Source organism: Sander vitreus, chromosome 21, assembly GCF_031162955.1.
Source record: "Sander vitreus isolate 19-12246 chromosome 21, sanVit1, whole genome shotgun sequence".
Taxonomy (NCBI): domain Eukaryota; kingdom Metazoa; phylum Chordata; class Actinopteri; order Perciformes; family Percidae; genus Sander; species Sander vitreus.
In genome coordinates this window covers 13,613,158-13,637,769 of record NC_135875.1, presented here as the reverse complement: position 1 = coordinate 13,637,769, position 24,612 = coordinate 13,613,158, and the positions used below count along the sequence as shown (strand labels likewise).

The 24,612-nt window shown below is 40.6% G+C and overlaps 1 protein-coding gene across 1 annotated transcript in view; it reads right to left on the bottom strand.

Moving 5' to 3' along the window:
• The window catches only part of ngfrb (nerve growth factor receptor b), a 29,060-nt gene extending 5,750 nt beyond the window's left edge, over window positions 1-23,310 (bottom strand). The window contains exons 1-3 of the mRNA XM_078279420.1: window positions 22,936-23,310; window positions 17,491-17,632; window positions 11,100-11,456 (exon numbers count right to left, since the gene is read on the bottom strand). Of these exons, the coding sequence (XP_078135546.1) occupies window positions 11,100-11,456; window positions 17,491-17,632; window positions 22,936-22,989 (553 nt within the window). The 5' untranslated portion in view covers window positions 22,990-23,310. The remainder of the gene's footprint in view (window positions 1-11,099; window positions 11,457-17,490; window positions 17,633-22,935) is intronic.
• Window positions 23,311-24,612: the final 1,302 nt, after the last annotated feature.

Genomic DNA, 24,612 nt, shown 5'->3' with positions numbered 1-24,612 from the left:
GCAACCCCAATATACTGAACATCCTATTAATATATTATGCTGGCTGTCCATCATTCTTAATTCTTAACCTGTTAAGCCATTGATTTTTTTTCACTAAAAATAAGTCTTATGATGATGTTGGTGTCGTATTACTCTAAGGCCTAACAGGAAAGATGTTGTCCAAATGCACTGTTGGCGGTTTAGTTGCATTGTGGGTTATGTAGGCGCCAGGGAAGAAGACAAGGAAGAAGAATGTGGAATAAAAAAGATGATATCTCTGGTTCTGCCGCATCAGTTGAATAGTGCCTAATGCATGATTTATGCTTCTGCGTAAAAGCCACCCTGTGGATACGTATGTACTATGTATGTGGAGACACAAACCTACGCTGGACCCTATGCCATAGCCTGACATGCATCTCTAAAAATTTAACTACACATCATGGCGACGCACGTCGGGGTTTGGTAGTGTCCCATTTCCCCTTCTCATTTCCTGGTTCTCCTTCTCCATAAACAACATGAAATCAAGGAGAGGGTTAACTTTTCCTGCTAAAGATTTCCCACCTTGGTCAGAAAGCACAGGGGAGACACTTTGTTTCTCTCACTGTGACTCTAGAGTCACTACTCGCTCCGAAGGTAATCGCCGTCACTCTCTCCCTTCTCCCTCTCTATACCACACACACAAATGCCGGCTGACGCACACACCAAGTATAAACATCAGGCGACTTACGTAGGCTATGGCGAAAGCTCTGCGTGGAGCCTCCGCAGGACCATAAATCACGCTTAAGAAACACAAAATACATACAAACAGGCTTCTGATTATGCACTGCAGCATATCAAATTTCTTCCCGTCCTGTTTAATATCCCCCACGAACACAGATACACACACACACACACACACACACACACACACACACACACACACACACACACACACACACACACACACACACACACACACACACACACACACACAAACTCGAAACCAGACTCCATTCACTGACAGAAATCTTCTTTGTCCAGCACAAACGTCCCCTCTTCATCCTTATATTCTCTCTCTATCCATTTTACCGCTGACTACATTTTTGCTCGCTCCTATCAGGCGTTTCCTCTTCTGTCAATCAAACTTAGGGTCATTTCAATGTCACTTTTTTCTTTTATTACATGTTTTTCACATCATTGTGAGCACCTCCTTTGATGGGAAACACAACATCATTGTTGTCTAACCTTCCTGGTTATATCTTTTATTCATTTTTGTTCATTAACCATTTATGTCATCCATCCATATACCCTTGACTCTATGCATTACTTTGTGCTCCCTCTCTCTATGATTAACAGTTAAAACAGGGCTCTAAGTGCCTTTACTGAACCACTCAGTCAACCTCGCACATTGGATGGCCTCTATTTCCACTATGCAGAGAGCCAAGTGGTTACTGGACTGCTGCTTTCAGTCAGAGAGTTACCATTGTTGAGACATTTTAATGATCAGCTCAGCAAAAACTCCCTAATGCTGTACCCTTAAGTCACAAGCTTCTTGTAAAAAATCACCTCCATCCACGCATCAGAAATGAAATGATTGTTGAAAAAAATCTAAAATAAATGTATGTATTAAAAAAATGAAGAAATTAGTGCACAGAAATATATGAATTTCAAGAAAAAAAGGAGATATAGTGAGCAGCTCATCACATAAAACTACTGCTTGCATTGTCAGGAGAGAATATGCATGGAGAGTATACAGACATCATACTGATTTAGCAAATTGTCATGAAGGTGTATGCTACATTTAGACAATAATATGTTCAAGTCCTGAAATGGTCTTCTATGGTAGTCTATCCCTGATCCCAACACCCAAATAAGATCCACACTTAGACCTCACGGTGTTTCCATTTTAAAATGATAGGAGTGCAAACTTGGATGCTATGTGTTACTATCAAAATGTGTCCGTAACTTGTCATTAAGAACATAAAAGCTGGAAGATGTGGAGCTGTCAACAAACTGTTTATTGTATTTATTGTTAAACATTATTTGGTTGTTAACTAAATTACTGGAATTTTCCTCCCGGCTTTGTCTGTTAATGATTAATGTGCAACTGGAAATCTGGGCACACGTGTACTTACCAGCATTACCTGAGTAATTATATAGAAAGAACTTGGTGTTCTTATCCGAGTGTATATGCATACAGTGTGTGTAATTTGTGTTCAAGGTGAGCGTTTGTGTGTATGTGTGGGGTGCTCTCAAGCAGCCACGCCTGTGTTAAACTCGACATTCCAACCTCTGGCAAACAGGTGTTGCTGCTGTTTCGATACCATATACTTTAAAAGCTTGCTTTGGAGTTAAATGGAAAGGAAAAGGAGGGGCTTCCAACATCAGCAAGTTTTTTATTGTTATATATCATTACACCTGAGCACAGCTGCAGACCTGCCCAGCCAAACCTGAAACACCTTTACCAATGATTGACATTTTTAAAATATTCATGTTGTTACAACAAGAATAAGTAAAGGGATACATTAAGAATATTTTTGAAAAACGATGTTGCCCCTGCTTTGTTGATCTACTTTCAACATTTGTGTTTTTTTTAGATCCACCATCTCTTCCCTCTTTCTCGCACGTTTTCCTTTTCCTATCTTACATGGCCCATCTCATTTATCTGCCCGTGTGTGTGTGTGTGTGTGTGTGTGTGTGTGTGTGTGTGTGTGTGTGTGTGTGTGTGTGTGTGTGTGTGTGTGTGTGTGTGTGTGTGATCAGCACTCGTAGAGGTCAACCAGAGAAACCCGAGAGTGCAGAGGAGTAACTCCATCACTTTTATCGACCAGGACACATTCTCCGCATCTGTTCTCTCTGCCCTTTCAAGCTTTCTTCTCCTTCTCTTTTTTTTCTGCAGCTCTCTATTCCACTTTCTATTTAGTAACAATCCAGTTGACTGCTCGATTATGACTATTATGAATGATTGGTAATCTTTCATAAATGCTTGATAGGTCATTAATAAATGGATTTTGGTCCAGATCCTCTACAGCCCTTTTCAGAATTGAAGTGGTTATAAAGTCAAAGAGATCTTTCACAATCTGGCAATCTCAAAGTTGTTATATTAATGACTTATAACGGATTTATAGAGCATTACTAAATTATTTAACCATTAATACAGCCACTAGTTACAACTTATACACTCTTTATAATAGGTGTCGTATTAAAAGGTGGTACCAAACTTTGTTCTTTATTGTGCTACTGTTGTGCACAAATTTGACTGTTTGCCGCAAACTGCTGTAGCCTACTTTTGCTTCTTGTTTCTTTATTTTAAGACTTATAAGTGCAAATAAAAATACAAACAAAAAAATAATATAGGGTAAATATTACAGCCAGCTAGCTAATTTAACCCAAGTATTCATAGTATTATCATGAATAAGCAGAAAATATAGAAAAGGGCATCTCTACAGTACAGTATATGATGTGTTTGCACTTACAAACTGTATGCCAGCCATTTTTCACATTTGTGGAATAACACAATCCTAATCTCTGGAATTTTAGTGAAGAATTTTGAAATGCATAAATTGTAGGAAACTACAAAACCAGCTTTCACTATGACAGAAATAATGGATCAAATGAGCCAACACAAAATTCCATAAAATTCCTCCTTTACACCACATTGCAGTAATTCAGCTCTAGAGCGCTATGGCAGATAGAAAGATGATTATCACTGAGAGAAAGTCTTGGCAGAGACACAATCTCCCCCATTACATCCTGTAAATCTTCATGAGGACAAAACCTTGACTCCCCAAACAGAACTTTCGGCGAAGAATGAACGGCACGAGCGAAAGCGCAAGTGTTGTGGTCACCCTTGGACCAGAACAGCCCACTCATTCCAAATCGCTTCCAAAATGTTCCCCTGGAATGTCGAGGGGCAAATTCCTGGGGGATAGCAGGCGACTTCAGGAGACTAAGTCATCGCCACAAGGGGTCGATTCTTGTATGACGGCGCGGAAAGAGACACGGTCGACTTTAAAACATATTTCATCGTTACAATGCTTGTACTGTGTGAAGCAGGGAGCAAAAGGGTTAAAGAGAGAAGGTCAGCTGTGGTCATGGAGCCCAAGTCAGTGGAGATATAAGTCAGTACATGTGTGGAGACCAAGCTATAGCCATACAATGAGTGACTGTGCAACACAAAGACTGTGAATTGTTTAGTCAGACTGGGCTTGGTCGACTTTTCACAGCTATTGATGTGGTAATGCTTTGGATGCAGGAAATTAGAAATGTCGATGGCATTTTGCCCTTTATCAGTTTTCCCATTTGTCTTTCTCTCTTTATCTGTCTGTCAGATGCTTGCTGGAATTGACCATTAACTAAGCCCCTCCCATGCACAGTGATTGTCCAATCATAGTTCAGCAACTATAATGGAAATATCCACATGTTGAAGTGGTGTGCATGAGGCTCAAGAAAAAGCAACACTCGATATTTAGATAGTTTGGAGGGTGGTGTCTTTGTTTTTCAGCCTTTGCAAAACTAAAATTGCAGGAGAAAAAGTTTAGGAAACACATTAAACTGTGTGTTTGCTCTGACGTAAGCTGTAATCATTAGCATCTCTAGAAAACCCAGCTTGATACCTACAGTAATAACCCTGCAGTAGACAAGGAGCATTTCATAATGTGGAGTTACAGGTTACGTAAAAACATGACATATTGCAAGCTTGTCCTGGACGCTACCACATCAAAGTTTAGGCTAACGTTAGGGACTCTGTCCTGCTCTTTATTAGATTAAGCGAAGTTTACACTCTAGCAATCACAGTTATTTTCATCCTCATCCTAAAAGCCTTTTCTCTTGTAATGTGAAACCTGAAACATAATGTTGTGAACAATATAGCATAAATCTAGCCTCTTTCTGCTTGTCCAATATGTGAGTTAAACAGCGAAACAGGGTTATGTTGGAACAAAATAACATTACATTTTACTATGTCATATTTATATTAGACTAAGTAGCTCTACACTGCAATACAAGAGCAAAGCTGTTTCTTCATTCCCACATCTTCTACATATATTATTAATGTGGAGGATACTGACTTTTTGCCTGGGACATGCAGCTTCAGCCTCAGTCATTTAGCAGGATATCATATAATATGTAGCCATCAAGTGCATATTTAAGACCCATTTTAAAATGAGTTGGCTTAAAAACATTTAAAAAGTCTGCCAACGATGGCATTTTCAACCAATTTATAGAGCTAACATTGTCTTAATTAAATCTAAAACCCTTTCCCTCATTTTCTCCTACAATCCCTCCATGTTCTCCCTTCCTCTGTCTCTTGTCTTGATTTAGTTGAACAGGTCTGGCCCTGAGTGCTGTGAAGCAGATCACGCTTTCTGATTTCTGGAGGGCAACCTTTGATCGTTAAGGTCAACCAAACTCAGGAAGGAAACAGCTCCCTCCTCCTACTAACCTATCAATTCAATAACCAAATGCACTTGGACCAATCACCCTCCCCTCCCCCCCTTTGCTTCCTCTTAACCGCACCCACTCGACCTTCATCCTTCCATATGCTGTCTCAGATCTGTAATGTTCAATAAGTCATCTTATTGATTTCAATCTGTGCGTAGAAGCGGGAGTATCGGTGCACATCTGTATCCATATGGATCTTCGTGTGTTTTGTCACTCACATTTGAGTGATCCTTTAAACTTCCTTTCTGTGCGTGTATGTGCATGAATAAAATAATTGCATGTGTGTCTGCAAACCTCAACTTGTTGCCCCTGCAGCCACAGGACCAGAAACTCAGGCTCTGGGTGATAGGTCATCCCACATATGCACAGTCAATCCTGGGTAGCCTACAATCTCAAGAGGAACAGGGTCGAAGAGTGAAAACCTCTGTCTCCCACTAGCCTTGAGGCTCGTAGCCAAAACCTAAGACTGATAAGAGCAGGCAGCGACTACTCTGTCAAACTCAAGCATTGCTCATTCAACTTTCTTTAACCATGGTGTGAAAGGGCTTTGTCACAGTGTGTCAGTATTGGCTAAAATGTACTTAAAGTATTAATAGTAAAAGTACTCAATGCAAAACTATCATATGTCACTGTCAGATGAATGTAGTGGAGATAAAAGTATATATCTCTCTCTGAAATGTAGCGGAGTAGAAGTAAAAAGTGGCATGAAAAGAAAGGACTCAAGTAAAGTACCTCAACATTTGTACTTAAGTACAGTACTTGAGTAAATGTACTGAGTTACATTCAACCACTGGTGTTAAGATTAATTATAATAATAATTCTTTGTGTGAATGATGTTCAGCCAAAATTTTGTCTTGTATTGTGTATATAGTACATGTGTACCCTTAGGGAAATGTATTATCTGATTCAACTGTTTTTCTATGTTTAAAGCTATTGTGCGTAGTTTCTATCGCCCCCATGAGGAATTCTAAGTAATGACAACACCACTGTTGCATCCACATGACACAAGCTTTCCATAATCACACACCACCCCCACCCGTCCTCCACGCAGTTGCTAGTAGCCAAGGAGGACACGGAGGATTAAAAAAATAAAGATGGACTTTTCAGAAGAGGTAATTATCTTCACTTGAGTTTTGTGTCGCTAATGGTCTTAATTTACTTTGAATCAACTCATTTGGCAATGGCGTTAATGTACCGGTCGTTCATTAATATAAAAAAGTTACGCACTAAAGCTTTAAAAAATAAATTGTCAAATAAATTTAACTTACATTTTTCCTTTTTATGTTTTATGCCATTATAACTGTGTTAAACTGCACAAAAAACATTCATTTGTTAATTTGAGATGTAATACTTGCAGATAGATAGATAGATAGATAGAAAATGAGCCCACAGTGAGTAATAATGTGACAGGGGCAAAAAAACGCTCCGAAATGGCTTGGTTTTCACAGGGTTAATACCTGTACTGTTCAAAACAAAAACCACTCCATCTCTTCATCCCTCTCTCCTAGGAATTGCATTTATAAAGCATTAACTTGTTTTTCCAATTACGTTATGGTAACAAACATAATAGCAGCCTGAATTATGTTCATAGGCAAGGTTGGTTGTTTTTTTTTCGAGTGAAAGAAGTGTTACAGTTACAAAAAATGTAAAGTTCAGGACTGTGACACAGGACACCGGGGTTTGCATCCTGAGTCCTGCATGTGCTTAAGTTTCGTCAACAAAAGTACTTTGCTTAAGGTTAGTGAAAGATTGTGGTATCAGTTAAAAGTTGATAAACACATCCTGCCTCATGCACGGCCAACTTTATTGTGTATTAAAACTAAGACCATGATCTTTTCCTAAACTTGTGCTACAAGTCAGGGAACACTTGCTGGATACGTTAATTAAACTTTCCTCATTATGTTAATAGAAAATGTAATCTGGACGGCACTGCATTTTCTTAAACATATTTGCAGTTCCAAATTATCTGCATATATCATTTCTAGCAAACAAGGTTGACCCGTACAGTATTGGTTTGTCTTAGCTGATTATAACACAGATGTTACTTCGAGGGGCATTTAACAGAGCACTAATCAACTTCACTTGTCTTAGTGTTGTTGTGACCCCTAAAAGGATTTTGGGGATTATGCATGTTCAGTGCACATCCCCAGAGGAAACTCATACTGCCTGATCTTCCCACAAAGACCTCTGTCAGCATACAAGCCTCCCATGACCTTTAACCTCTGACCTCGCTCGGCGGCCTGCAGAAGAGTAGAAGTCATATCACACTTCTTTAGATAAGCATCTTGCCTTCAGACCCCTCAACTCCGTGGGTCTACCGCAACAAAGTGTGGTCGGTAGAAGCATGTTTTACCATCAGAGAGATGAAGTGAGTGAGTTTTTTTTCCCTTGTAGGATTCAAAACAAACCACTAATCCCTTTGGAAGTGTGGGAGGAAATTGGATTTTCACCCCACATAGCAGCCAAGCTTGTATCCACATAAAGGGGAAGATTCACCACAGGCCTAACCTCAAATATAATCCAAACAGTAACTGCTATAAATCCAGCTTTCTCTCCAAAGTTCACCTACAGTATAGTCAATGTGATGTTCTAGTTCCCTCCACCTTCAGTTAAACTATGTCTTCAATGTCTTAAGTTACGACTTGTCTTTTCACAGGCAGTGGCCTTCTCTTCTCTCTCCCTCCACCTTTCTGACTGCGTTTAGCCTTTAGGCCTGTGTCGCCCTCCTCCACAACACTAATGGATAAGGACGTCTGGCAGCACTACAGATTTGTAAGTGCTGATAACGCTTGTGCTTCGGTAAAAAGATTACATTAGAAATAAAGAGCACATGATTGGGTTAGAGTGAGGAATAACATATGGTGATGAAGCCCATACACAGTGAGCTGTGTGACTGGAATCGCAGCAAATTCACATTCATCATGATGTATACTGCGTTAGTTATGTTTTAGTATTGGAGCTCTGGCTCCTTATATCTTGATCTTGGATGAATCATCTCTGCATCCTTCATTACAACCACACTTCTCTTTAAAACCACAAGTTGAATCAAGCTGCATTAAAGCGCCATCCTCAATGGAAGATGTTTTTTACAGCAGCGGGGCACTTGGTAGGAAAACATCAATACACGTTTTTTTTGCTTATCAAATAACCTTTTCTGTTTGTGGTCATTTTCCTGGTTATTCTAAAGCTGGTCAGACACTTTGTGATTTATTAATCTTGTATTTCCCATTTACTTACACTACATGTTTTAATTGCTATGTGCATGGCCAGAACGTATCACTTTGTTCACATTGTACAGTTGGATTGACCGGTTACCATGTAACATGAAAAATCAGTTACTCATTACAAAATGAATACGTACTAGATTACTAATTACTAAACAGCCAAATTCATTAGTTCAAAAGCTCATTCCATTATTTCTGTTACTCAGCCCAGCTCCAGCTTCCCACCCACATGTCTAATAGTCTGTATTGAACGTGTAAAACGGAGACGCTTTGATATATACAGCAAGTCCACTGTTGTATTTACTGACCACCAACAGCTAGCTAAGCTCCATGACTGCACACAGCAGAACTTCAGAAGTCCCATCTTCACAATGAAGCCGTTAAACTCAGCTGAGTTAAACGTTACACTAAGCGTTAAACGTAAAATCCCAGTCCTTGTATTAAAACAAGATGACCGCGTCCTCAAACATTTGAACAGAAAGCAAGGTTAAAGAAATAAGAATATGGACCTGCAGATGGCTGTGAGGATGCGGACTATATGGTCTTTATGTTTTGCAGCATAAGACTACCACATGTAAAATGCTACTCCAATAATATTAAAACAAGTTCCCTACAGTTTATACATTTTAAAATTGTGTGAGACATCAGATTGAGGAATTGCTCTAACTGCAAAGCAACAGACCAACATTTCTGACATAGATCTACTTGTTAAACAGCCATATCGTTGATCATTCAAGCAATTAATTTGACATTATGGCCCTCCTAAAAATTTGCAAGGGTGGTTTTTCCGCTCACAGGCGTTAGGGGGGAGCGAGACAACCACCATTCAACCCGAAAAAAGTCATATAACCATTCCACCATGACTCCAAAGCTGTTTAGTTAAGGTAAATTAAGCTAAAAAAAACTGCATAGTTCCCTTTTAAATCTGTAGTGTCTGCCCAGCTCAAGCTGCCAACTTTCATTGATATGTACAAAGTTGTGACCTTTGAACCTTTAAATAACATAAATCCTCCAGTTTGACTTAAGTAAAACTCAAAGCAAAGCATCAAAATCCCCAAAACAGGAAGAAATACTTACAAAAATATATGAAAGAAAAATCTACACAGGTTTCACTATCTGTTTAACTCATTACTAGCTCCTTTAAGTAGCCCCATGGGCTGAACTGAAAGCCCTCACAGGCCAAACGGGATCATGGGAGAGGCACAAAGGACTCCCTTTAGTCTTGCTCTGTCTTTACCCCTGTGATAACAACATCCTTCAAACCGCTGCCCCAACAGACTGCATGGCTGATCAACAGACTCCTTTTATTGTCATTTCACAAAAGCATTGATTTAATCTGTGTGTCATCAGGTCATTGGAATGAGCAGTGACTGCAGTCATAAGGAATTTGTGATTTGGAGCGATACCCACAGGGTGCAATGATATAAAAGAAATTCAGAGCTCCGTTCAGAGATATGACCTCCTTCTATACCCTCAACACAGAAAGAGTTTGGTCTTTGTATCTGTAGATGGGATGAGTCCATGAAGATAATGAGACAAGCTTTGGCGTGGCATTTAGGTCTATGGGCCAACAATGTCTATAGTGTCGCACTGAGATGATCTGATTATTCGACTGACAATGTGGATGTCCAGTGCATCGTACTGTCCGTACAGTGCTGGACAGCGAATATGTGCTTACATAGATTCTATTCAGGCCATCATGACCCTGGGGGATGTACTCCATCATTCATCTTTGCTGGCCCTGCACAGAAGTTCATGATAAACTTTCCAAGTGTTATGATAGGGTCATCCCGCAGCCATTTGCTAAATAGCTGAAAGATAAATGATACATAATACATCTCTGAACAAGTGAATTGTTAAAAGATTTTTTTCTTTTTTTTGAGGAATTTCACTTTTCCTCCTGAACAATCCCTTATTCATTTCTCTCTGCATGGAGTTTAGTGTTATAAGTGTTGAACATTTTTTACTTAATGGCCTATTAATAAAGGGCCAGTTCGCCAGTTCAACTCTGAGATTTTCTCGCATTGCACAGCGCTGTGAAGGAATAATCTCTGAGATTACGTTATGTTCTGACAGCTCACAGCAATTTAATACAATAGCAGGAAAAGAGTCGTCGTCGTTGTCGTCGTCAGGGTGAGAGGGGGAGTGGCCAGCGGCTAGAGCGGCAAAAGCCAATGTGTGCTTCTTTTACCTATATATTTAACGATGTATTTTGCATTTCTAATCCAAACAACGTCAAACTTGGGACTGCATTTACTCGTGCCCGTAGGAAGACACCTGTCAAGTTTCGAGAGAGAGATATGCGAATAACACACACACACACACACACACACACACACACACACACACACACACACACACACACACACACTGACAGACAGACGTTCCTGCAATTTATAGATAGATATATCAGGGCCTGAATTTGGTACACTGACTTGATGTACACTTCACTGTGAACATAGCTAATCTTCTTACCAGGACAAACTGTATCTGTGAGAGAGGTGCAGGGCTGTAACACTTCCCCGTCATCACAGGTGGTGCAGGGGATGCAGGGCTCCCGAGAACTTTCCTGGTCCGAGTAGGTGTCCCCGGTGCACTCCTCACACACCGTGTCATGGTCAAATTCACAGCTGTACAGCATGCCCTGGCCTTCAGGACATTTGGTGCAGGGTTCACACCGCTGAGAGAGCGTATTCATATAGTAGTTATAGTTGCACACACAGGTGGCGTCATTGGAGTCTGTACAAGGTGCCTTCATGCGGAATGGACTTGTGCATACTGTGCAGGGCTGACATCTCTCTGTGTGACTGAAGTTTTCTGAGAAGGTTTCACCTGAAAGGAGAGGGAAGAAAATAACTATTAAACTTTTCATCTGCCAGACTTCTGTTTCTTCAGCTATCCCTTTTAAAAGCATTTGCATTTCCAGTAAGGTTTTCCCATTTATTATTAGATTTTCTTCACCAAAAATGTCTAAATTCTGTATTCAAGAATAATATGTGTAGTATATCATTAGATTATATAATATGTGTGCTTGTTTATTAGCATTTTTTACTTCTCTAAATCCCCTTAACAGTTGTTTTAAATGTGTGTCAAAACGTGGAATTGTTAATGTTATTTCTCAACTTGGGAAGGGCTTGTTTCTGTGAACACATTTGGATTCAGCTTCTCAAGTCACAATAACATGGCAATTCAGGTGGATATGTAATAGCATGAGGTCCCTTTGGACAAGAATTATAAAAGAAAATATATATAAAAGATTATTAAAAAATAAATGTATAAGCAGCAACATGCTTTTTAAAGGATTTTATTTTTAGATGATAAACTTACACACATCACATATGTTTCATAAATGTTTTGTATACCTGACAGATATATCTGCAGAGGATGCAATCAATATTGCATGTTTTATGGAATTGTATTTCGGTTGGATAGAGAACTGGGAAACACACTAAATTATGCAACAGATGTGTGTGTGTGTGTGTGTGTGTGTGTGTGTGTGTGTGTGTGTGTGTGTGTGTGTGTTAGTCGATTAATTGAGAAAAATCATCTGCAACTATGTCAATAATTTTATCAGCAAAAATGCCAAATATTCTCTGGTTCCAGTTTTCTGCTTTTATTCGTGAAAATAAACTTAAATATCTTTGGCTGTGAAGTGTTGGTCGGACAAAACAATTAATCTGATACCATTTTACCAATTTTATAGACCAAATTTAAAAAAAATATATATTATTTTTTAAATAATACGACCAATGTAAACTATGCAGATCTCATCTTTCCAGATCTTTCCAGTTTCCAGTTTGACATTCCTTCACCTGAACTAACCTAGTGTTGCAACTATTCATTTTATTATTGCTGATTATTTTCTCAACAAACTGTTTTGTTTATAAATTGTCATACAATTGTGAAAAATGTCCATCACAATTTTTCCGCAGCCTGAAGCGACGTCTTCAAATTGCTTGTTTTGTCCAACCAACAGTCTAAAATCTAAACATATTCAATATATTATGATAGAGGACAAGAAAACCAGCAAATATTCACTGGTACAAGCTGGTACCAGAGAATTTGGGGTATTTATTCAGCTCAAACTAAACTGAACTAAACTGTGTGTGGTAGGAGACAGGGGGGGGTTGTGTCTCATAGCATATCAAGTTTTCGGTCTGCGTCACTGGCCCACCAACCACGGCGAACGCTCTGATGATGCAGAGATTAAAACAAAGATGAGGACAGATAGACAGAGAAACGGACACAAATGGAGGAACAACAAGAAAGCAGAGAGTGTCATTTGAGATGCAATTGGTGGTGTCCAATGTGGGTCCTTTACATTTTTGTTTAATTATGTCTTTAAGGAAGTGGACAAACTATCGTCCAGCCACCAGTTCAGTTATACACTGTTATCCCCCCTCACCCCATTTATCTCCCGCATCTCCTCTCCCTCTCTTCAGACACACACTCAGACTACCCTCACCCCTCCTCCCCACAAGTGCTCTCAGAGCCATTATCATAATGCCATGCATCAATAATGCAAGTCAATACATTAATAACGCTAGCCTGCAGCATGGAGGGTGGGTGATGGAGGCAGAGTGAGGAAGGGGGGTATAGACGGTCTTTTCCTGGTTCAGCATATTGTATCACAACAGTACTTTGGCCTCTAGTATAACATTCAATCCTTTGTTTTCAACACCCATAAAAGGACTCTTGACTTTAACCACTCTGGCTACTGCGCAGCGTAAGGTGTGTGTGTTTGGTGAATGTGTAGGAGTTTTGTGTCTGTGTGTGGTTAAATGTGTGTTTTTGTGTATGAACCATTAGCTGCTGGCTGAGAAGTTGTCTGGATTCCAGCTGTAAGGCTATACTTGTAATGCTCTGTTTCATCTCCACCCATCTGTTTATTCATCCAAACTCCTCTGTGTGTTTCAGCTGGCCCTCCTTTTTAGCACATCAGCCAGGACCCTGTTAGCTATCTGTACTAAATGAAGCCTGAATGCTGTCTGGAAACCACAGTCTGTCTCTTTACAGTATAAATGGATGCTTGGCACATTAGATGCTAGCAACTGTGGGAGACATGCCTGAAACAACACACGCAAAGACATATGGTGGGTGGGAGTTGATGTTGGAAGAAAATTAGGAGGAAGGATTGATAAGACGTAAGTCGTTTCTGTCACATGAGTTTTTGTCAGCACCAAAATTAATTACATAGGCCAAAGATAAAAATAAATATTTCTGTGTTTATAGTACCCCCTTAGTTACTGCTACGCCTGTCAAGCTTCCATTCTAACATTACACTGTAGTTTACAATGACACCATGCTACAATGCAATGTAGTGAATACATAAGAGGCCAAACGTAGTAATAATCCTTTTTTTTAATTTTGTTTGCGCAGTATGCCAGTTTTGTTCAGTGACTCGTTTGGTAACTACATTCTAGCAGCTATCCTAAACAACCCACCGCTATCTGCTTTGAATTTCTCTTTTTCCACAAGTCAGTGCAGAGCCTGTCTGGCCTCATGAGTTTGAGAGCCTGTCACCGGTTGTCTGTTCATGTCTGAGCACAACAAGCACTGTAGGAGTTAACATTATTAACCTGAAAGCCTTCTTGTGGTGCAACAGAAACCAGCAACCTCAGAGACACAGCTTATGTCATTAGTTAAAATCATTTTGAGCCTAAGATATAGTTTTTATACAAATAGAACAATCGATAATGTATGATAAGAAGTCCAGGGCTTATTTTTTATATACAAGGCAACAATATATCATAAAGATGTAACTCTTGATCTCACTTATAAAAACATAAATCATTCCTGGAAGCCCAAAGAAATACAAATTTAATACTTTTCTTCATGTCCACATTCTGTGACTTCTCTCATGACCTAAAGTATGAATCATTTTCTGACTTGGCTTAGGGTTTGCTATCCTTCACTGACCCAGGGAGCTTTACAACCACTTCCTAGCCTGGACGCAGGAAAGTCAGGGAATTCATAGAAAACTCTGGGAACAGTGTAGGAACTGGCTGTGGACCAACCCTGGCCTCTGCAGGCTCAAGCTGTACTTTGACCTTACACAATAGAGTAAAAAGACAAAAAAAAAAACGTTATATGTTAATTTGTTTTACCGACACACTCAAGCAGACACCTCTTACAGAAGATCCTTTATATATCCTTTGGAGCTCTTCAGTCACCAGTCATGTTTACAAAATCAGAATCTCTATGATTATCATCTGTGTGACATAACGTGTCTGAGGCTCTAAATATCTTCCACTGCAACAACATTTGGAGCTGGTCCCATTCTTGCATCCTCTCAATATCACTGTCTTACAACCCAGCACAGCTTCTCTCCCTACATGGTAAGGGCCATGAAGAGGGCAGTAATGCTGGAACACAGTCAGGTTTGGCATCTAGTTTATTTGCTGACATGCAGCTGAGTAAGTCTAAGGATTCACATCTAGAATTCAATCTGTATTATGTACATCAAACTGATGTTGAGGTCTATTATGTTTGGAAATCTCAAAAACTGTGGCCTGTTTTAGCCACACTAGACAATGTCAGTCAGTCAGCCAGTCAGTCAGCGAGTCAGTCGGTCCAAACAGAAATAATAAAGAAAGATAAAATGGATTGCAATGACATTTGGTACAGAGAGCCACAGCCCCCCAGAGGATGAATTATATTGAATGTGGTGATCCTCTGACTTTCCATCAAGCTCCATGATCCCCTAAATTTTCATTTAGTGCATCATCAAATCAAAGTTAGAATGTGTTCAATACTTTGGTTTGTGATGAAACGCATGTAAAACTAATGACATTCCCATCAGCCTCAGCTGTACTTTCTTTAGTGCTTATCAGCAAATGTTAGCATGCTTATGGTACAGATCCATTTGTCCGACAAGACTGAAGCATGGTGTCGCGACGTCATACATCCATGGTTGATGCTCCACGCCCTTGACCGGCAGCTGATTGGACGAACGCGTGACGTGGGTCTGGCTTCTCGAGAATTTCAACAGTGTCATGGCGGCTCGTTGAGAATACGATCTAGTATTTTACAAAAATAGTTCACCGAAACGTGTTTCTGAAAACATTTTAAGCCAGAAATAGGCCATACAGTTGCTGAATCTGTCTTCATTTCAGATCGACAAAGGTCAGTTTGAAAAATTTTCGTCTACTTTTACTGGATAGTCGCGTCACGTTCAATGGATTAATTTGCATAAAGATGGGCATCGGCCAGCTTTTTGACGGCGCCTTCCCGGAATGCTTTGCGTGCACGTTGAAGTCGCTTGACATCACCCATAGTAATAGAGTGGAGCGTGGCGCGACAGAAGTGTTGCACGGTCAAATGAATCTGTACCATTACACGCCTAAAATAAGATTGGGACCATTGTAAACATGATACCTGCTAAACATCAGTATATAAGCATTTCCATTGTGAGCATGTTAGCATGCTGATGTTAGCATTTAGTTTATCACACCACTGTATCTAAGTATGACCTCACTGAATCTCTAGCCTGGCTGTAGACTTGTCTTGTTTATGTTCAATTGTGTCCAAGAGTGGGATCAATAGTGCTAACTACAACCAATACTACTACCACCACTAGACAAAAGAAAATGATATAGCAACTTTACTATTATGTCATACCAAAGCCCGTCTACGGAAAGCCGTTCCACTCCCTATTAAGCCCCATTGTACCGAATTTGGTTGCAGTTCCACCAGAGTTCCACTGGGGGTGATTGCAGGCGAGTGCAAAATGAATGGGACTCTATGGAGCTAGACGGCTAAATGTGTCTCTTTCGCCTGATTGCCGTTGACAAATCTCAGATTTGATTGTAGTTTTTGCAAGTTCAACATGGATTATAGGTCGAAAGTTGAATGAACGAGTATTTATGTCCTTTCGATTTCTTACAGGTTGAGTCGTTGTTGCCCATAACACGCTAGCATTCTGCTAATGAATGCTGATTGGTCAGGACTGATTACGATCGGAGATCCCGCTTGATGGCATCCGAAGCGAAGCCAGAATGTCGTAGTGAATAGTTCGGCGTGGTCTTGAAAACATTAGCAGACCTCTTTCTAGCACGTGTATTAACAGGGAGAGCCTAACCTGTCAGCTGTGTTGTCGATGTCTCGAGAGAAAAAATGAAGCGACTCAGATCTTGCCGTAAACCAGTATCTCTGGCTGTATGTGTATGACGTCATTGACATTTTTAGAACAAAAAAGCCACTTTAAGAAAATCTAACACCCAGCAGTGTGTATTTTATTAGCATCCCTTTCGAATGCAACATTCAAATTACTAGACAAAAAATTATATTTTGAGGGGTATAGCTCCATAGAGTCCCATTCATTCTGCACTAGCCTGTGAGCGCCCCCTATATGGAACTCTGGTGGAACTGCAACCAGTTCAGAAGCCGGAAGTGACGAGAGAGTGGAACTTCTTCCCTTATTAGAAATTCTTTGGTCATACTAAAACAAGATTGGTTGCAAAATATACAGAAACTATCATCGTCATGTCCAGATTTATTTACTGTTTTATAGGCCAGCAGCACGATTTTGGATCCTAATTCAAACTTTACAGAAACATTACTGTAATTTACGATCCTGCATATTTCCAACTGCTGTTGAACCGCGTGTATTCTCCAGGGACAGTAAGTGCAGTAGAGGGTTTTTATGAGGAGGACATAACTTATAGACAGACTGTCATAGTGGCAGCAATCCAATGTTTTTGTGTCAGATGAAACACCAAATTACTGTTCAATATATTATGTATGTGTGTGTGCCATTATCTCTGCATTAAGGCATGTGACCATCACAGCTCCTTTGTCACTGTGTGTGTGTGTGTGTGTGTGTGTGTGTGTGTGTGTGTGTGTGTGTGTGTGTATTGTTACTCACTGTCAAGGCAGGGGGCGCAGACAGTCTGTGTGACTCCACATGGTTTGACGACGCCCTCACCGGGCTGGCACTGCACACAGCATTCTCCGCTAGTTGTATACTGGCGTGAAACACATTCCTCCTTATTTGCCAGAGCCCCAACCTGCCAATCACCAGAAAGACCGTTCAAAGTGAGGCAAACAAAGTACCGTTTACATTCAGCAGCATCCATAAGATTAACAATACATTGGCACACAAAAAAATGGCTTGTTATTATCTACAAATAACTACATTTGATTTATGCTGTGTCTAGCATTGTGCAATGTGAGCTTTATTTTCATCATTTTCAGAGGCCTGAAATTATCCAGTATTTCACAAGAAAATCTTTCATCATCCGGGGTCCCTTTTTTAGATTTATTTTGGAACCACTAAACTAGCGGTTCCCAGTGTAGGCGGCAGGGCCGTGCAACAAGATAAATCTAAGGGGGTGTGTGATGATTAATGGGATAGGAAAGAAGAAAATGTACATTTTAGCTACAAAAACTTGTCCATTGTTCTAAGTTCTTTCTGTTTTACCTACGGTCTTGTGAAATACTAGATATCTTTTTTCTTAATCAAGCTTCGAAAAGTATTCAAATGAAGCAATCTGGAGGGAAAATCCTCTTTGGTCAAACTGCTTACAACTTGTAGTCAGACAAAAATACATGCTTTATTTTTAAGGGTCACAAAGCAAAACTAACCTTATTTCTAATGTTGCATCAAATGTGTGCATTTCAAGTCCAAACCACATCTAAAGTCACAGATACAGTAACAAAATCAAACATTCAGACCATGTAACACTGGATTATGTCTTCTCAGCATTCTTCTAACAGTAACCTGTTGGCCGTTGACAGGTGAAAGATGTTTGTGCGTGCCTCTACATTTGCAAATGCATGAGACTACGTACATGCTTGCACACTCATGCCTGGGCCTTGATGTTTCCAGGAGTCTATGTTTATGTGACCTTTTGCGTTATATCATACTAAATAGTTTCTTATCTCACACCGGGTCTTTTTTTAATCTTTTGCACACATCGATCTCAAAAGCAAACCTTGATAAAAGCAGGGCTTGCCCTCTGACACCGGACCAGAGGAATGATCTGTCTTTTATTTTCTCCAGATACATGAGGAGGGATTGTTTTTATTTATGAGGTTATGGTCTTCTTCTGTTGGGCAGTGTCTCTCTCACTGGGTGACAGACAAGCCGCAGATCAGAGGGCAAAAGAAAGCTGTATCCTAAACTTGTTTTAAAAGTAGCCGGCGTGGGATTTTAAAGTATATTAGGTAACACTTTACTTGAAGGTATCTACATAAGAGTGACATGACAGTGTCATGAACACATGACACCGTCATGACACAGTCATCACACATGATCCCTAACCCTAACCCTAACTCTAACCATTACTTGTCATGACAAAAACCAAATGACACTTACTAAAAGAAGCGTTATTTCATAAAAGTTTATCACTTGTTTATAATGTTTATGACACGTTCATGACAGTGTCATGTCACTCTTATGTAAATACCTTCAAGTAAAATGTAACCGTATATTACAGCTGTGAGTTGTGAGTCATTCTGCTCTTTACTGATTTAAATATTGTTCCAGGACCATTTTTGCCTGCTGAATGTTGTTAGATTGAGTCATACACTTATTAACACAGTTTGGGTGTGTGTGCATGCATGTATGTATACTGAGGGGTTGTGTGAAGGTACACTCAACATAAATCGTCAGGGTTCAGGTGTGTGTGGAATGCTGCCGACAAGAGAGAGGAGCTCTAAAAAACATCAAGTGTCCCCTCAGGCACTTCTGAGTCAGCTGGCAGATAATGGCCCTCATTTATGAAATGTGCATACGACCAAAAACAGGCGCATTCCTACACAAAGCAAGGGATTTATCAATTTGAACGTGAGCGCAGGCTGCGATAAAATCTCACGTCTGGTCTGAACTCGTGTACGCAAGTTTTTGAGTCAGTGTGGACTTGTGGTGCAGCATATAACAAGTTTAACAGGAGAAGGAGAAGTCATCAGTTGATCACTTATCAGCAATGGCAGATCTGGCCCTTTTATAAGACCTCTATTCACCGGTACAACAGTGCACACGTACGCGCACGGGTCAAGGTGGAGCGCTCCATCGGATTGATTAAGGGCAAATGGCTCATGGTCTTGCATCAGCGGGGGGACCCTACTATACACGGCAGAAAAAGTCTGCAACATTGTTTTAGCCTGTGGGTTTCTTGAGCCAGACCCGATGCCCAGAGAGCAGTGTCCAGCACAGCCCTAACTGGGGGCTATACAAATGAGACAGGATATTATTCCTCGCTTTTAAAAGGTATAGTGTTATGTTTGGCAATGATAGCCTACTCAATACAGAAAACATGACGATGCACAACATTTTTATTTATTCTTCAGGTTTCGTTTCTCTTTTAAAGTGTCGTTAATGGCCACAAGTGAACGATTTATTTCTGCCATTGACCGATTTATTTCGGCTTGTTTTTCCAGCCCCTCTGCTGTCAGGAGACAGGGTCGGGATGGTGGTCCAGCACGGGGGCGGAGGACACGCGCTCTCCCTCTCAGCTGTTGCCTGGCTCTGACTCGTGAAAAAAACACAAGAAAAATAAAAGACATCGCATAAACTCCGCTACTGTGTGTTTATTTAAATATACGTAAACCATGTAAGCCTAAGAGATTGCTATATAAGCCTGTATATTACTATGGGGACTATAGCATACATATGCCAAGGATGTATAAATTAAATAAACTTCAGCTGGAGTCCGATTTACCACGGCAACACTGTTGACTGCATCAGTGATCTCTTTCCATTCCGCATTCTTTCTACAGCCTTTAATAACAGTTTTCAGGCTGCCAAATCTACAAACATAAGTGCAAGTGAACCTGAGATATCAGGGTTTCAATCTCCACCTCTGAGAAGTTCCACTTCTTAGCCGGATTACGTCTCGCCATGTCGTAAATTGTAGGGGCGAGGCCTCAAAACTGAGAATGTATTGGGGCATGATATTTAAATTACGATCGTTTCCAGCCGCTACATTTATAAATGTACGACCATTCTTAGCTCTGATTGGTGTGATACAAACGTTTCATGAATCACACGTGAAGCCTGTCGTAAGAGGATTTCTGCGCTCATATCTGCGCTGGTTTCTACGTTAGGTTGATAAATGAGGGCCTGTGTGTGTGTGTGTGTGTGTGTGTGTGTGTGTGTGTGTGTGTGTGTGCTTGTGCACATGTCTCCCCCTTTTGCCCTTGATTATGTCACGGCCCATTCACCTTTAAGTCTCTGGTATTCAGTTAACCACGTTGTCCATGTTCAAGAATGTAACTTTGTCTTTGTGGGGGAACTTTTTGCTTGAGGGTTAACACACACACATGTTTCATGAGACATGCCTGATGATATCTAAACATTTCCTGAAACACTCCTGTTTTTACGAAGACTTTGGGGAAACAAAAGCATTAATCTTATCCTGCAGAGAGTGAAACTCTAGTCTTGGTAATCCTCCGATGTTGTTTATGATCTTTAGCCACTGAATATGCACAGAAATGTTTTTCATGAACAAATATTTCTTGAAAAGTTGATACATGAGATGTGACACTCTCACAGTGCAGCAATTAAAATCATTAATCTGTCTTCAGAGCTTCACTGACCTTACTCTCAGCACACTCTCTACCTCACATATACACCTTATGCAACAGGCATTCATTCAGAGATTAATCAAATCTGTCATCACACACGCTTCCTCTGAACTGCCCTCTTACATATCGTACACACCCATCGGCACGCATATGTTAGCGCAAAACTCATAAACATCTTCACATGTTAACAAACCTGCTCCAAAATGTCTGACTGACACTTTTAAAATAACAAGTTCCAGCGTTTAGCTTCACTTAGTACTTATTCTATGACCCTATTCTAGCTCCGGGTGTGGGTGCAACACCAAAGCATCTCAGAGACCGAAAACTCAGATTAAAGTGCAACACTAATGACTGCTAAATTGTGCACACAGATGAATTAGATTAGAATTAATGTGATTTGAGCAATTAGCTTGTGGAATGAAAGAAAAGGATGTGCAGCACTTAGCAAGTTGCAGCTCGACTTGCAAGTTTCCTGTTGTTTTTTTTTGGATGGAAGTTTGAGGGTTCAACTTTTTTTCCTGAAGCTAAAGCAAGAAGCAAGTTGATCGCACATTCACATCAACAAGCACACACAAGCATGTGCAGAAGCATCTGGACACGTAACTTCAGAGCAACCAACCTGACTAATAAATGCTGCAGTTCAGTTCAGTTGGAGACACTTAACCTCTGCACCTCAGCTGTCAGCGCTTGTTAACCCATTATAGAGTTTGACTATACCAGCCAATAAACTGGGCCTAATTTTAATCCAGGCATGGACTGCTGTGGCAACACCATTGACAATGACATTGCTATTGCCTTGCTAAACAACGCTGAATCATTGTCTCTTTTTAATTGAAAGGGTCAGACAGACAGAAGAAGAGAGGGATGCGAGTGTGAGGTGAAAGGAGGAGAGGAAGGGTGAGGGGGGGATGGTTCGGGCTCTATCAATATTGCATGTGCTGAGCCAGCAGAGGATGCATACCCATCAGTGGAAGCAGCTGTCATGTATCAGTGATGCAGCCTGTTCCTTAACCAGGACCTTGACAAGCTGTGCAGCCCTGACTGGCCATGTGTTGTCAGATAGAAGAAACTGGAAAATATCTTTCCTTCCTGGGCCCTGGCATGGCCTCAAGGGATTTAGAAATAAATCAGGGAGACTATCAAATGCGACTCTCTAGAGCTCCCATGTAGCCTCTCGAGATTTCTGTTGTTGATTTCTGGTAATGGAGGAAAAATTACAGTAAATTCACCTCATCAGTTAACACATGGTTTCTTGGTGAGCTCCTCCACAGTCAGAGACCATTGTGACATTGTTATTGTCCTGCTGTCTGAAGGGCCACATGTAACTGAGAAGGGTGCAGCTACAGATCCAGCAACTGGAGCTATATAGTGTCAACCTGAATGGCTGCTGCATACATCCGCTCTGCTTTACATTGTCAGCCCGGGACTGAAGACGGGACAGGTGCAAAGACACAGACTCTTATAGTTTTTAGACCTAAAAGATATACTAGACATTTGTATAAGTAGCGATCAAACTCGTGAAATGTAGTCATAAAGTAGCCTAAGTTAAATATCTCTTCATGCAAGGAAAAGCCTAACTTTATAGTTTTTTTCAGGATGAATTTCCTGTCAAAACGTAATACGGTGCTGAAGGTTGGAAGGAGGGAAATCTGAGGAAGAGGGTCAAGTTTCTCAAAAACCACTTACCCTCTTATTGGGATGAATGGATGCGCATTTGCGCAGGTGTTATCCAAGTTTAGCTGATGGCAACCATTTAACACACACTTTGTAAGGGGCTACTCACCACTCCAAATAACACTGCGATAAAAGCGGAATTCATCCTGTATCTCCTTTGCATCCTCACAGCAGACTGAATCGGATCGGATGCGACGCAGCAAGATGCGGGTCTCAGTCACTTCGAAGTGAAATAAACTCGGCTGTCATCGCTGCGCTTCTTCCGAGTTAAACTTCTAGAAGAAGAAAGAAATAAAAAAAACTCTCCAGGTTTGCAACCAAGTGTGTAGGAAAGTCGAATAGGCTATCTCAGTCCAGATCGAAGCTGCTGTTGCACACAGTCAGTGAGTAAACTCGCTAGATTGACCCATTGGATGTTCGGCTCTGGTGCGCTTTTCTCCCGGGCTCATATGACAGGCGCGCTCAGCTCAACTTCTTCAGGGAAGGAGCCATCTCCCTCTCCACGCCCACTGTGCGCACACACACACACACACACACACACACACACACACACACACACACACACACACACACACACACACACACACAAACCTGTTGTTTTCTTGCTGAGTCGGACAAACCAACCACCTTACATGTTATAGACAAATGAAGTCTTGCGTAAATCGTCCATTTAGCAAAGGTTTTTAGATGACATTGTGCCATATGAATAAAAGCCTCGCTGCAAATAAGACAGTGGATTAAATGTAATTTTTTTTCCCAACTTTCATTCCCTTGAACAACTTCTAAAACTGAAGGAGATCCAGCAGATTGCTGTCTGTTTCTGCCTGGTGACTTTGTCTCCCTGAAGCATTGAACTGGCCTTGTTTTGTTGCGTGTAGACGTATCAGTGCGTGTAGACAGCAGCCACATCAACAGACTTCTCTCTCCATATGAATGCACACTTAACACAGAAACCTGAGATCCACACAGGTAATTATCCACTCATATTTGCAGTAGCATAAGTGCAACTTAAACCAGAGTATGATTGTTACCACCCCTGAATCCCTCATCCCATCACTCTACGGTCTAAGTTAGATAGCCTACATTAAAACTTTATAAAAGTGCTTTTTTTCTTAAATGTGATTAAGTGAAATCACGGGATGGCTCTTATCAGAAACACTGCTGCCTTTATGCGTAAGAAGAAGCAATCTGTTGACTGGCTGACACCTGAGGCCAAATGTTGGCCTGAAATAAACCGGGGAGCACGCCATGTTTTACTCAGGTTCAGATCATGACTATACATGTCACCTTTTTGATTGAGATTTGCGATGAAAAGATGTTTGTGAGGTTTACAAGATTGTGTTACAGTCTGTCATGTTTGTGCACGGTCTTCACAAACTGAATGTCCCTGCAGCCTTATAAATGATCTTGTATCTCTTTCTTCTAATGAAGTTACACTTAATGGGCACTGAACTAGTTGGTGCTACTACAAAATGATTCCTGGGATGACAATAAGCCCCATCATTTCTCTGTGCAGACTGTGTATTTGCATTGGGATTTAAGATTGCTAGTGCAGTGCCTGTTCAAAACGTGCCTGTTTGGAACAAGCCGAATAGTTTTACAATTAATAGTTAATAGTAAAAAAAAAAAAAAAAAGGTTTTGAGTACTTCTTCTACCACTGCCAATACAAACATTCCCAGTTAGTGAAAGGGTGAACAGTAAAGCAAGACGCTTTGCCTGGGCCCCCAAATAATTATATTGTTATATCGAACAATTCAGTTAATGTAGTCTTGTCTGGCCAAAACC